Below are 13501 nucleotides of genomic sequence, written 5' to 3' on the forward strand. Positions count from 1 at the left end.
ATATGACTGTAGCAACACAAATTATATGTGTAAAAGTCAAAGTGAACGCGCAAGAACGTATAAACGAATAAACGTGCAAACGCTCACATACATATCAGTTTCCTATATATATGGCGCTCTGTACAACATTCGATGTAAAGGAACGAGCATGTTGAATCGTGTACACGCATATACATTTAGCTATTCGAGTACTCTGCCATTCTGTCATGCTGCTATTATGTTGTGTGGCTATTTTCGCAATTTACTTGATTGGAACTTTGTGTGTTTACTATTTACATATGTTCATCCGTACTACGTGAACTCATTCAAGGATGGAAACAAAATTGGGGTTTCATTACAAAAATGTAAAGGGGAAAAGGAAAAAAAAGCAATTAAAAACGTGAAATGCTCTTATGAAAATTACTTTCCATACTTCTCATTTTAAAAACAAAAAACATCGCATAAAAAGGTTCACGTTATTGTTATATGGATGTATAACGTGTTATAAAAAATATACACATAACATGTATAAACGTGAAATGTATGTTTTTTATTTTTTTTATAATGAGTGGAATGGGGCTGCTCCTTCAAGGGGTGTAGCGGCAGTTTTTTTTTTTTTTCTTCTTTTCGCTCAGCGGGGAAAAATCACACAATCGTACAAGGGGGTATTCATGTACTACATTTTTATAACACATGCATTTAATTATCATCACATCATTTAGCAGCTCAATAGAGAACGTACAAACATTTATGCATATGTGCAAACAATGGCCATTTATATATACATTTTTTCATTCATCATATATAAGGAATAGTGTATAATTATAGTGGTATCTCATGTTAAGAGCCCCCCTGCAGGAAGCCACGCCAAACTACACCCCTGCACACGTAACGTTAGGAATATAAGTGTATATGTACACGACTTTGGAACTGCTTTACCTTTCACCAAATGAGAGATATCCGCGTCACTTATTTTATTTTTTCTTTTTTTTCCCTATGTGTATAAAAATGTGCTGCTGAGAAGGACATAAATAAACTTTTCTGTATGGTACGTGATCATTCATGTGTTTACCACGTCCGTATGTTCCTTATAAACATGGGTGTATACCTTTTTTGGGGTGTGCTTCTTAGTACACCCTTCACGGAGTGCCTATTTTCGCCCCTTTAAAAAACCCCTTCTGGGGGAAGGAACAACTTTTCAGTGTTATTATGGTACGTATATTAGTTAGGCGCATTTTTCCAAACTCCTTTTTTTACACCTGTGAAGGGGACCTTGGGGTAGGTTGATTTACTACCATGACACCACCATGTAATGCATTGACCATTTCGCGAAGTTTCCAATTCGTAACACTATTATCAGGACTTTTACAAAATTAGTGAAGGGAAAGGCTAAACAGAGGACACACACATATCTACATGCGTAACTTATACACGCCTTATTCATGCCTATGGAAAATATAGACCTATGTGTGCCAAATCTAACTTAACCTGAATATATAGGTCAATGGTGTTGACTGGGCGAGCGACTAGTGAACTGCTTTCTATGCTGCACCTTTACAAAGGGTAGTGAATAATTATGTGACTGAATCTACTATCCCCACCCACTTCTGTTCGCTTCACAAGAAGGGTTATATGTAAGTACATACAACCATACACCCCGGATAAGCGCAATATCTATTTTTAGGGAAAATTCTTTACGCATGTTCCTTTGCAACTTTTCCCTTCGGCGTAAACTACCAATACGCATGCACAATTGGTTCTGTTACTCATGACGCACCTACCGCTATACCTCTAGTTCCGAAAGGGGGCAACATTATGAAAGATTGTGAGGCGGTGCAAATGGGAATTATTCAAACCACTTTGCTCAGACACAAACCGGTCTTTCCTAACTCCTCTTTTGTGTTATCGCAACGGGGGGAAAAAATAATAAAGTAAAACGAATAAACAAATGAATATATTCATATATGAATAGACAAAGCAAAGGAGCTGACATCACCACCACCAGCGGGTTAAGAGTCCTTCCCTTGGCTCTTCTCCCAACACCAAAAAAAGGGAAATCATCCCTCTGGTTTCTTCCCTTTCCCCCATGAAGCCGTGCAAAGGACGCAAAACTACTAGTTCGCGCTGACACCATAGCACCAGAAGCTGCATAGAAGTTACGCACACTAACATTTAATGGCCGATCCTCACTTATGCCAAAATAACGGTACAATTAAAATCGCTTCTCAATAATTTGTCCACCGCTGCCAACGCTTAATGCGAAAAATTAAAGCTTCCCCCAGGATGAAGCGTTTTTCCACCTTTTTCGTTTGCTATGCATTAACCAAGAAAAAGGAAATAACTCAGCCAGCGTCCAATTCGAAATGGTGCATTTCATTTGTATTGACTCAGTCTATGGGAAAAGATCTAAATTCGTCAATGTATATGCAATTGTGTTCGTTAGGCAGGTAAAAATAATTAGCTCATTTATGTTTGCGAAAGAGCAAAAGAACCATCGTGCAGAATGACCCATCTTAAGAGGACATTCTACGCGCATGCACGATTTCCCCCTTCTTAAAATTGTAGTGGTGGCCTACGGATTTCAAGTGGTACGTACAATTGGCCATAAAAATGAAGAATAAAAAAATAGACTACATAATTAACACTCTTTTTGGGAGGCCCAACTTAGCAAAACTTACTGTCTGGGGTTATGGATCCTCCGGTCGCCTCCAATTTGGGGAGCTTAAAAGGGAAAGGAAAAGGCGGAAAGATAATATCCTTTGGTATGCGAAACAAATTGTTACTGTAGACAAGGGGCAACATCCCCGTTACATTTCTAGATTTAGTGACGTCGTTTTCCTTCAAATCATTACTGTCGCTTTCCTTTTGCGCTCCTTTTTTTTGGCCGAGTGGGGCACTTCTTCGTGATTTTTTCCTATTTAGCGATGGAAAAAAAAAAAAAAAATGAGACCCCTAAATCATTTGTACTTGCGGCTTTACACCTACAACATGGGAAGCTAATGGATTCTTTAGTTCCTCAAATTACCAGCTATTAGGAAGCCCATTTTGTTTTTTCTGCCTTTAGGGGGCACTAACATGTGCAGGAAAAAATAAATTGTACACATGTATGGGGGTGAGTCAGGTGGAAATTACACCTGATCTTTCGAGAAATAAATATTTTATTTTATTTTGTTACCTGAGCAAAGGACTACCCTATCAACTTGTGTCTCGTCACTTCCCAACTTTCTGTTATAATTCTTTTGTAAAGAGAGGACAATGATAAAACGAAGCAGACATGTCTGTGAGGCACTTACACGTACACACGAGTGATACGGACTATGTGTTGCCGCGTTTGCACCCGGCTTTTGCTTCCTTACAAATACGATGAATTTACAATCGGTGATTTTGTTGCACCTGCGTGGGAGGAGGCAGAAAATTGGACACGCACGAGGCAAAAGAAGTGATGGCGTGATCAATCAGATCGCAACGCGGCAAATTAACCCTCCCACCCGCGTGTCCCTTGAAAAAGTAGGGGCGAATAATTTACACACGCAGGCATTCATAAATTCTGCAGGTGCGTTAATTTTACTCGGTTGCCGCTTCCTTCGGAGTGACGTCCTTGCGAATTCTCATCAAGACGTGTTCGTCGTCACACTCCTGGAGAGGTGCACAGAAAAACGCAAACGTGTATTCTGGTTTTTCCAGTGGGGATGTCTATTCTGTCCATTCCCTCTTTTCGCAATTTCTGCACTTTTCCTCATTGGACATTTTTCCCCTCTGCGTCGTCTTTCACGAAAGGCGTACCCCCATCATGTTCAGCGAAAGGTTGAAATTCTTCACTTGTTCTGTGGAAAGCAAAAAACAAATGGACAAACAAAATGTAAAAAAAGAGAGGGGGGAAAAAAAGGAATCATCAGGGTGACCTCATTTACAAACGTGCAATGACTAAACCTTTTATATGGTCCTCCTTAATTGCGGTAATCTGCACAGAAGAAGATTTAAAAAGGGAAAAATAAATTTGAATGAAAAAAAAAAAAAAAAAAAAAAAAAAAATTGCTTATGTAGAGCCATACAAAAGCGCCCATAAGTTATGCCCAACGATTGGAAAAAAGAAAAAATCCCCTCTTACCCAGTACTTCCTCGGGCGAGAGATAACCCATTTCTCTCCTTCGAAAAGGACATATAGTTTGAGCCATCCCAGTAAGCATCAACCAATTGGTAGGAAATTTTCGTAGCACGTAAATGTAACACAAAAAAGAAGAATGGCCAACGGAGTAAACACAAAATTGGAGGAGTAGACAAATCGAAGAGGTGTAATCAAATGAGGACTACACCAACGAAGTAACCACTTCCCTGCAAGAAGGGCATATTCTTTTTTCCTCCGGCATTCACCCCATGCTCACTCAGACATGTAAAGGAGTAATACCGGAACAGAACCAATTGGCCCCCGTATTGTTCAGCTCATTCTCGTCCTCATAAAAAAGGGAATTTCTTAAAGTCCTCTTTGGAGAGTAAGAGACAAAATCGCACTCCTTCTTCGAGGCACAGATATCTAACACACTGTTTAGAGTGAGGAGCTTTTCCTATAGAAGTGAGGAGCAGGATGGCAGATGTGGTAATGACACGTATTGGGTATTACGAATGATGATTACATGGGGAAGAGCAGCCCTATCATTAGAGGACCTCTTCATGGTTTATTGCCACCGCAAAAAAGGCATAAAAGAGCTTACCGTGTTCAGAGCCTGGATGATACTTCCCCCTTCGCAGAACTGAAAGGAGAGGAAGGGAAGGCAATTGGGAAGGGGTGTAAAAGAAAAGCATACATCACGAATGCACAAAAGAAGTAAACGCAGGGAAGCAAAAAAAAAAAAATAAATAAATAAAATAATCTTCGGTCTGCAAAATGCCTCCAAGGTAAGCAAGTAAAGTTGGTTGACTCACCTTCTGTGAATTGTTTAAGAAGAGAAAATCCGACAAGTGCTCTTTCACCTCATTTTCCAAAAGCGTCTTCGCTACCCCCAGGCCGCAGACCCCTTCAAAAGGAAACGATTAAAAGGTGCACGCACGTGGATACGAACATACAGTTTCACGCGAACAACAAAAAAAAGGCACATAGCCAAGACATGGTTCCAAAGGAACGGCGCAAGAGATAACCAGTGAACCCTCAGATCATACCAAACAGAGTTACAGTCAGACAAAAGACAACAGAAGTATTCTTCTTCATTTTGACAAACGTGGGAAGACAAACGAATGGAACAAAATAAGACCGTTCGAAATATCATAAGCAGGGAATTTTCCCATTTTAGCTGCAACAAATTAGGAAGCGCTGTGGAAATATAAAACATAGGCAGATAAGCCAAATAAGGTATAAAGGGATGAGAAAATCCACCTTCTGTACGTACACAGTTATTTCTCCTTACGGGAAAAACGTTCCTCATAATTTATTTTCTTTCCCCCCATTTGGAATTAATTGCATAGATGAGGATCGTAAAAATTACAATATCGCTTATGTGTTCAGTGAAAAAAAGAAAACGACTTAACAACCTGTGCTATTTGAGCTGCCTTCCTTCGCACGCTCCCATGTCTGGAGAAAATAAAAGGGGGACAACAGATAATGTAGACCTTTTTTGTTGGCGTATGTGCACATAACCAGTTAGCTAATGGGAAACTTCTACCTATTCTGCGTCATACTTGTTTTAAAAAAAAGTAAATGAACAGTTAAAATATTTTCACGGGGGTACCATTTTATTACTCTTTTTTATCCTTTTTTACCTTTTTCTGCGAACGTTTTTACAAAATAGAACACCGCTCATGCTCATTTCACAAAATTGGAAGAAAAGATACACAGGAAATATGACAATGCCACGTGGTTGGTGGCACGTTTGTCAATTTGAAGGAGCCCATCAGAGGTCATGTCCTTCATGGTAAATATACACGCTCGGTATAAATACACACAGCTAAGCATTTTAAACTTTGATTTTTTTCCCTTTCTAAAATTCCAGTAAGAACTGGGGATATAACTGAAGGAGTAGTTCAGACCTACTCCTCCATACCACATTGCATACAATATTTGATAAGTGAAAAAAAAAAAAAAAAAAAAAATCCCAAATTAATTAAAGCCCGGGTTAGTTTTACCCACTTTGCAGCACGGCGAAGCGGCATCATGAAAAAAACACCATAGGAAAATTTTCCCTTTTCCGTCCCGAATGATGCTCAGACAGTGGTAAATGCTCATAGCAAAGGTGTCCACCCACTGGGTGATAACAAAAAAAGGAAAGCAAATCGCTCAGTCGTATAATAGCGTGGGTATTTCCACCCACAGACGCCCTTGTGTTCTGTTCAATAGTTTGTATTCCGTGATAACGTCTTAAACGGTTCACGCCGATGGGTGCACTTTCGCCTCTACCCCTACAAATCACCAGGCCGAAAGTCAAACTGAGGAACGTCTACGCGATGACTATCAAATTTTCCACAAAAAAAAATCCAGGCTTTGTTCCTATAAAGGATAGAGACTTATTGGCCTCTCCATAACTTGCCTAATGCGTTCATTTTTTGGGACACTTTCACATTTGAAACCATGTTTGAACAAAAGAGCGGTTACAACATAAAATATTACTCCACCTCTATCCCACACCGCTGGCTGCGCAGGTACTTATATGAGTACAGAATTGAGTTTTCCCTACCACCCGAAACAGATGTACATACGGCTTAGGCAAACATACTCTGGGGGAGGGGTGCCCGAAAAAAATAGCTCCACCGTTAAGTTGCACATTGTGAGATAAACTTAAATGTACGTACAGGGAAGGAACCCCACAACACACACACATACTCTTCCCCTTTCCTTTTATACACTGATGGGTGTTTCACTGCATTTTCATCAGTTGATCGCGTCATGGAGTAAGTCGGGCGGCTAATGCGCACTCTACGTAACACCAGGGGTAAAAAAAAATAAATAAAAAATAAAAATAAATTGACCAAACTGAGCGTTACGAATTGGAACAAAACCAACAAAATAGCAGTCATGCCTAACTATGCAAAAACAATAACAAGTTAAACAGCACAAGCGAACAAGGCGAATTTCCTTAAAACATAAGGACGAACTGTGAAAAGAAGAAAATAGCATTTATTTGCGAAGAACGCAAATTCAACGTCACTTGGAACTGGATTGGAATGAACGGTATTTCTGTACATGGTTGAAAAAAAAAAAAAAGAATTGCAGCAAATAAACCTAAATGATAGAAGGGAAAACCACGCGAAAAAGATGTTAAAAAGAGGACCAGAAAATTAGTGTTCCTATATTTTGTCAGTCAAAAATAAACCGCAATTTTTCGGTATATTTCCCTCGCTGGAGAAGATATTCAAAGCCGGGATTTTTTTTTTTATTTACGAACGGAAAAAATAGGGTATGCGCAGATAAGCGGCGTGCTCAAGTACATATCTAAAATATATGTACGCATATATATATATATCAAGGTAAGAGTAAAATTAAAAAACCGCGCCATCCTCGTGAAAAGAAGCAAAAGGGAGGGTTCATATATAGCACTGCTGCGGCGAAGTGTTTAAACGACACCAAAACGCGTACGCCCATAACAAATACATATATAATAATATACATATATAATATACATGTACATATATATATGTAACAAAATCCGTACATGCGCTGGCATTATGCGTGATTCCCGCGTCGCTGCACTAACGCGCGGCAGAAACGGTTCTCCAAAACAGGAAGCCCTTGGGGCATAATTTGCCTTCCCCCGGAGCGCATATACAAACATAAGGGCCTATAAATATATACTTTATATATATACTTACATATGCCATATAGCACCATTCACAGGTGATTGTCATTCAAACCGCCCACCCCTATATTATAATTGTTTTATAACAAATAAGTACAATTCGCGAACCCCCACCGTCAAAATAGGTAAGAAAAAGTTGCAAAGCAATTATCAAAAAATAAGCAAAAAAGAAAAGAAAAAAACCTAAAAGAAAATAATAGGAGGAAGCAAAATTGTAGCAAAACATTAAGGTACAAATATTAGCCTAGAGATGTAAAAAAATAAAAAAAATGCAAAATACGAGAAAAAAAAAATCTACAGAATAAGGAAAAAAACAATTTAAAAAATAAACATAAACCCCTTATTTTTACTTCAGCTTCTTTTACCCCTCTACGCAATCCACAATTTTTTATAAAAAATTAAGCCAAACTTAAAAAAAAAAAAAAATATAGAGAAATACGGAAACGATACTATAATTAAAAAATATATATATAAATAAGGAAAGCAAAAGAATAAAACTAAAGGATAAAAAAAAAATAAGAAGATTGAAAAGGAAAAATTAAATTAAACAAATAAAATAAACAAGTGAATAAGAAAATCGCAAATAAACAATTAAGCCCATAAACGAACAAAAAAAACAGCAATCCGGCAAACCTCCGAACGAACAACTAAGAACTTTTACCTGAACAAGAAGAAACAAAAATAATGAGAAAAAAGTGAACATACTGGCATAAGAAGAAGAATACATAGGGTGGAACGCAAACCTGAATATCGTAAGGCAGCAAAAAGGGCAAAGTGGTGAAAAGGCCAAATGGCGAAGCGGCGAAACAACGGCTGGCCAACGTATTAGTCCCATTTCCCGCGCCAAGAACCGAGCACATATTACATACACGCATATATATATGTATAATGGTTTGTGCGTACATAGGCATATATGCAATTGTACATATGAAACATGCCGCTTGTGAGGGGCGCCCATACATACATTGACGCGCGTGTGAACCACCTCATGGAACATTTCTTTTTCCCCCCAATATACCCATTACAGATATACAAATAGGAACAACACAACCAAATATACTACTAGTTTTGGTAGAACTCCCAAAACAAAATATACCCATCAGCGAAAAACGTGTAGGTAGATAACCAAATAAACAACACTGACGTAGGTAACGTGAACCTCACACCGCGACACCAAAAAAAAAAAAAAAAAACATAAACAAATTCGCGCAGGACGCAAAACAAATAGGAAAACATACGCATAAACATATACACACAAAAAAGAAAGCCAAAATGGAAAATGAAAAAAAAAATAACCAAAAACAAAACAGCGTTGATGAGAACGAATTTCCAAACTCCAAAGTTTTACTAGTGTCCGTAAAAAGGACGAGGAGATTTTTAGAAAGAACAGCAAGGGAATTACTAGCAGGAGGAACAAGGTACATTATCCTCAGTGGTTTAGGAGATGCTTTACCATTATGTGTCCAACTACAATCCTCCCTTCAATCAAAAAATGCAGCCGTTGTTGTAAAAATAGAAACTTCCTATAGTTACTTTAACTCGAATTATTCCTACACCCCCGGGTTAAAAATTTATATGGAAAAGCACCCAGATTTTAAAGGCTCCAGAATATCACCAGGCTATGTTAGCTTCCATGATAAGACTGATGGCTTTACCCCCATTTTTGATGAAAACCCAAATGAATATATTTGCTCCGTGAACGCGGGAGATAGCAATTTATATGTAGGGGGTGAAGGTATAAATGGAGCCTTTGCCGATCTGTTGTCTTCGCATAACCAGGAGGTTGACAAGTATGAGGACTTGTTCAAGGTAAGCAGGGATCAAATGGCGGATTTAAAAGAGGGGGGGGGGCACTGCAAACCCCCCCGCAATTTGTACCAGCATAACCGATAGGCAATAAATTTGCCGCATTCCCACTTTATGTAATGCCTCCCGTGAACACTATCACCACCACCACCAACAACAATAACAATAATAATAATAATAATTATTATAACACCTTCCTACAGGATCTCCTAAACAAAGCTGTAAAAGAGCATGGCGAGAAAACCGACGAGGAAATAAAGTCAGTAATAAACGATAACCTGGACAAAAAATACCCAGATGTAAAACTAGCCCTCTGTAGAATCCGAAGCAGCTTAAAGAAAGGTAACGACTACAGCACGGGATCTGTCTTCATCGTTACATTTAAAAAGAACTTCCCACATAAGAAGGAGAAGAACATGGGTATGGTATATGTCGTTGGACCCAAGGGAAAGAACTACAGCTCCGTCGAAGAATTCCTAGAGGCGGTTCATGAAACCGCAGAAAATCTAATGACAGCCCTATGTGATTACAACGGCTTGGTCAAGCGTGAAGAAATCAAACACGTAAGAATGAACACATGCAGAATCTGCTTATTTTCTGGAAGCGCATACAAACACCCCAATGCTTCCAAGCTAGATGTAGCAAAAGCTATCTTAAACGGGTTGGCCGTTGGATACAGACACGGACCTTCCCCCAGACTGAACTTCACCTATGACGAAAATGTGTTTAAGGATGCTTGGATAGAAACCACCGGACTTCAAGTTTTTAACCACAACGACAAGGAATAGAAAGGAAAAAAGGAAGGAGAAGAGAGGGGACGTGTCTCATTCCATGCATATATGTGCGTATACAAAAATATAGCTCCATGTGCGTCTTGCCTACTGTATCTGAGCATCCACATGCCGATTTTTTTGCACATATGGTGCATGCCTAGAGGCACCCATAAGTATACGCACATGTGTACACATACGTACAATCCTGCTTGTATTATATGGACTCGTCTTCCTTTCCCCCTCCAAAAAAAAAGAAAAAAATTTAGAAACTATTAGCAAGTCCTTGTTTCTGTGCTATGCATTTCTACATAAGAATTCATTTACACATTTGTAATTAAAAATAATGACCAAGGAGCAAAAAACAGAAAAAAAAAAAAAAAAAAAAAAAAAGAGGAAAAAGGCAACCATATATCAGAGAACAAGTCAAAATGTTCAGAGACAAGAACTACTGCAACGCTCATGAAAAAGATAAGAAAGGCGCATTCCATTTTTACACGATGAGCGCATGTGAAACAGGTGCGTGCATCTATGTGTGTGCTCATATATTGCATGTATAAAGTTTCACATATATATGTATGCGCCTACATATATATAGACGCACGTGATGCGTATGCCCAGAGAGATCCAAGGAAAGGCAAAACGAATTGTTGCCATATGCCACGTTTGCTGCGAGAAAGGAGTGTGATTATATTATGTTCACAATTAAACCTATAACAAAAAAAAAAAAAAAAAAAAAATACCACGTTGTTACATAACACACTCACAATTCAGATTATTCAGTTCTGCATATTTACATAAATTTTTTTTTTTTTTTCCCATCAATAACATTTTAAACATTTACCATTTCCCTATTTAAGATACAAAATAATTCTTTTATTATCAGTAGCATTAATTTCCTTTTACCTTTTTCCGTTTTTCTTTTTTTTTCCCCACTTTTCCTGTTCGCTACTTCCATATAAAACATACTTAAGGATTAAAAGAGAATAATTCGTGTGTCCCTATATTTAACTCCTTTTAAAGATAACTGTTTTGATAATGAATGGGGTGGGGCACCATCATAACACGAAGTCGTTTTCCAATTCGCGTAATTTCGCAACGACGGGGTGTGCAATCTTGCCAGAGCGAATTTAACTCGGCAGGTTAATACCCCCGTACTCGCGGATCAAGACGAACGAAAACCGAGTCTCATGAGCATATTCAAAAAAGGCGTCTTTTAATTGAATTAATTATTAAGTTAAATAAAATGCTTGTAACGTAAAAAAAAAAAATGACACATGTCAGACAGCGAAAAGAAGAATGATGTAGTGATTCATTCCTCTGCACTGTTAAAATAATATCCACCATTCTGCCACTGCCTTTTTCCTTACATCATGCGAACAAATGTGCAGAAAAGGAGAGCTGAAATGGGGCACGTCCCTTCTGATGAATCCACGCAAAGGGCAGACGCAAAAAAGAAAAAATCATGAAATTACCAACTGGTAAAAATTTTCACAATTTCAAACAAAAAAAAAATAAAGTAAAAATGGGATAGACAACAGTCAACATAATCACGTGAAAAAAAATTAATCAGCCCCTGCTTGTTACGCTTATTTGGTACGTTCCTTTGCTAACATTACGCCATGCTCCTACCTCCACTTCTTCACGTGCCTGTTGGATACCCTCCGGTCTGGCAGCTCCTCCTCACTGAACGCTAGATAGGCATACAGCAAGGTCAGCGAGGTGATATAAATCACTACGAAAAAAAGGCTAATAAGAAGGCAGGTGTCCTTGGACATTTTGAAGCACCACGTAAACATGTATTTGTATAGGACTATTAAAATTACTGGCGAAAGAATAATTAATAAAACAAATACAAAAAATTTTTTCAGCACATGTGAGTTCTCTTTATGTGATAGAAAGTCGTTTAATGCAAAATTCCCTCCTGCACCTGCCCTGGACGCATTAGTATCCTCATCACTCGCTTCATCTGTTGCGGGTCCTGTCACCTCGTCTGACATGGAATATTCTTCCTCCTGGGCGTCTTTGCCATTTCCCTTCAATTGAGCTTGGTTGGTACTTTTTCCGTTACCAAAACGGTTGGACGACGCTTTGTTAATTTTCCTCAACATCCTTTCATTGGCATCGGCTACATAGAAGGGGTAGTCACTAGGGAGCAATACCTCCTGGTGGGTGGGATGGAGCTCCTCTTCACAATGCAAAGCCTCCGTAAAATATTCTGCACAAAGTGGAAAAAAAATCCTTCAATAAAATCTTCGCGAAATTTATCACCGTCACTATTTACTCACACAAAAGGTTGTTAGCATTTCCACTAAATGGAGAAGGTGGCAAATAGTTTAACTTCCAAACGAGGAAGCGCCATAGAGAGGGTGAAGAAAAAAAAAAAAAAAAAAAAAAAAGTTACGCGCCGCTAAAAAGGTACATTCAACTTTGCCACTTTTTTTCCGCTCTGGCAAAATGTGCTTTTTTCCTTTTCGCTAAATGAAAACAATGCGTTGGTGTCCGCATAAGCACGTGCATACATATATGCGTACGTGCAGCATGACTACCAATTGCAATTTAATGAGGTGAATGAAACGGCACAGTAGCCAATGGGCGGATTAATACACTCCTAAATTTTATCCGACAAAAAAATACAGAAAAGGGCCTCCCCCCCACATTGCTTAATTGAAACATTCAGCTTTTGGTAATTCTGCGGTGAGAACAACATGAGGAAAAGTCAGCAAAACTTACACGACCTGAGGGGGGAAAATGAACAAGCACGCAATTCTAGTAGTAAGAGTATTGCAATGCTCATACAACGGGAACATATAATTGTAAATACACATGAAGTGCGCTTCCCTTTGGAACCACCGGGAACCTAACAAGCTGCACCCCGGCACATATATAATCTGTTGGTGTAAGATGAAAAAATGGTAGTTCTTAATCTGTACAATCCGGCACGCATGCGTAAAGCGAAGGAGAAAAAACGCCATTTGGTAAGCAGACCAAATGTGCTAATAAAGACCCTCCTCCAAAGATATGAATTTCCTTGAAATTATAATTTTCAAAAATTTTTAAATCCCATTTTGGTCATTTTGGGACATGCATACTGACCTGCGCGAACGTTCAGGGTATTCTGTTCGAGTCTGAAAAAGGGATACACAATCGAATGCTTCTTTTAAT

The 13501-nt window shown here is 38.7% G+C and overlaps 3 protein-coding genes across 3 annotated transcripts; 1 reads left to right on the plus strand and 2 right to left on the minus strand.

Annotated features, from left to right (window-relative positions):
• Positions 1-2492: 2492 nt before the first annotated feature.
• PCOAH_00041120 (Uncharacterized protein) lies at positions 2493-5182 on the minus strand (the record flags this gene model as incomplete). Its single annotated transcript, XM_020060900.1, has 14 exons — positions 2493-2551; positions 2658-2700; positions 2832-2893; positions 3005-3049; positions 3155-3215; positions 3336-3372; positions 3548-3615; positions 3763-3803; positions 3910-3940; positions 4088-4125; positions 4385-4541; positions 4689-4727; positions 4900-4991; positions 5134-5182. The coding sequence occupies 14 exons, from the start codon at positions 5180-5182 to the stop codon at positions 2493-2495; spliced, it is 822 nt and encodes a 273-aa protein (XP_019916827.1).
• A 3850-nt stretch (positions 5183-9032) lies between these two features.
• PCOAH_00041130 (Uncharacterized protein) lies at positions 9033-10354 on the plus strand (the record flags this gene model as incomplete). Its single annotated transcript, XM_020060901.1, has 2 exons — positions 9033-9569; positions 9770-10354. The coding sequence occupies 2 exons, from the start codon at positions 9033-9035 to the stop codon at positions 10352-10354; spliced, it is 1122 nt and encodes a 373-aa protein (XP_019916072.1).
• A 1610-nt stretch (positions 10355-11964) lies between these two features.
• Positions 11965-12447, minus strand: PCOAH_00041140 (Uncharacterized protein; the record flags this gene model as incomplete). Its single annotated transcript, XM_020060902.1, has 1 exon — positions 11965-12447. The coding sequence occupies one exon, from the start codon at positions 12445-12447 to the stop codon at positions 11965-11967; it is 483 nt and encodes a 160-aa protein (XP_019916234.1).
• Between the last annotated feature and the right edge of the window lie 1054 nt (positions 12448-13501).

Source organism: Plasmodium coatneyi, chromosome 12, assembly GCF_001680005.1.
Source record: "Plasmodium coatneyi strain Hackeri chromosome 12, complete sequence".
Classification (NCBI taxonomy): domain Eukaryota; phylum Apicomplexa; class Aconoidasida; order Haemosporida; family Plasmodiidae; genus Plasmodium; species Plasmodium coatneyi.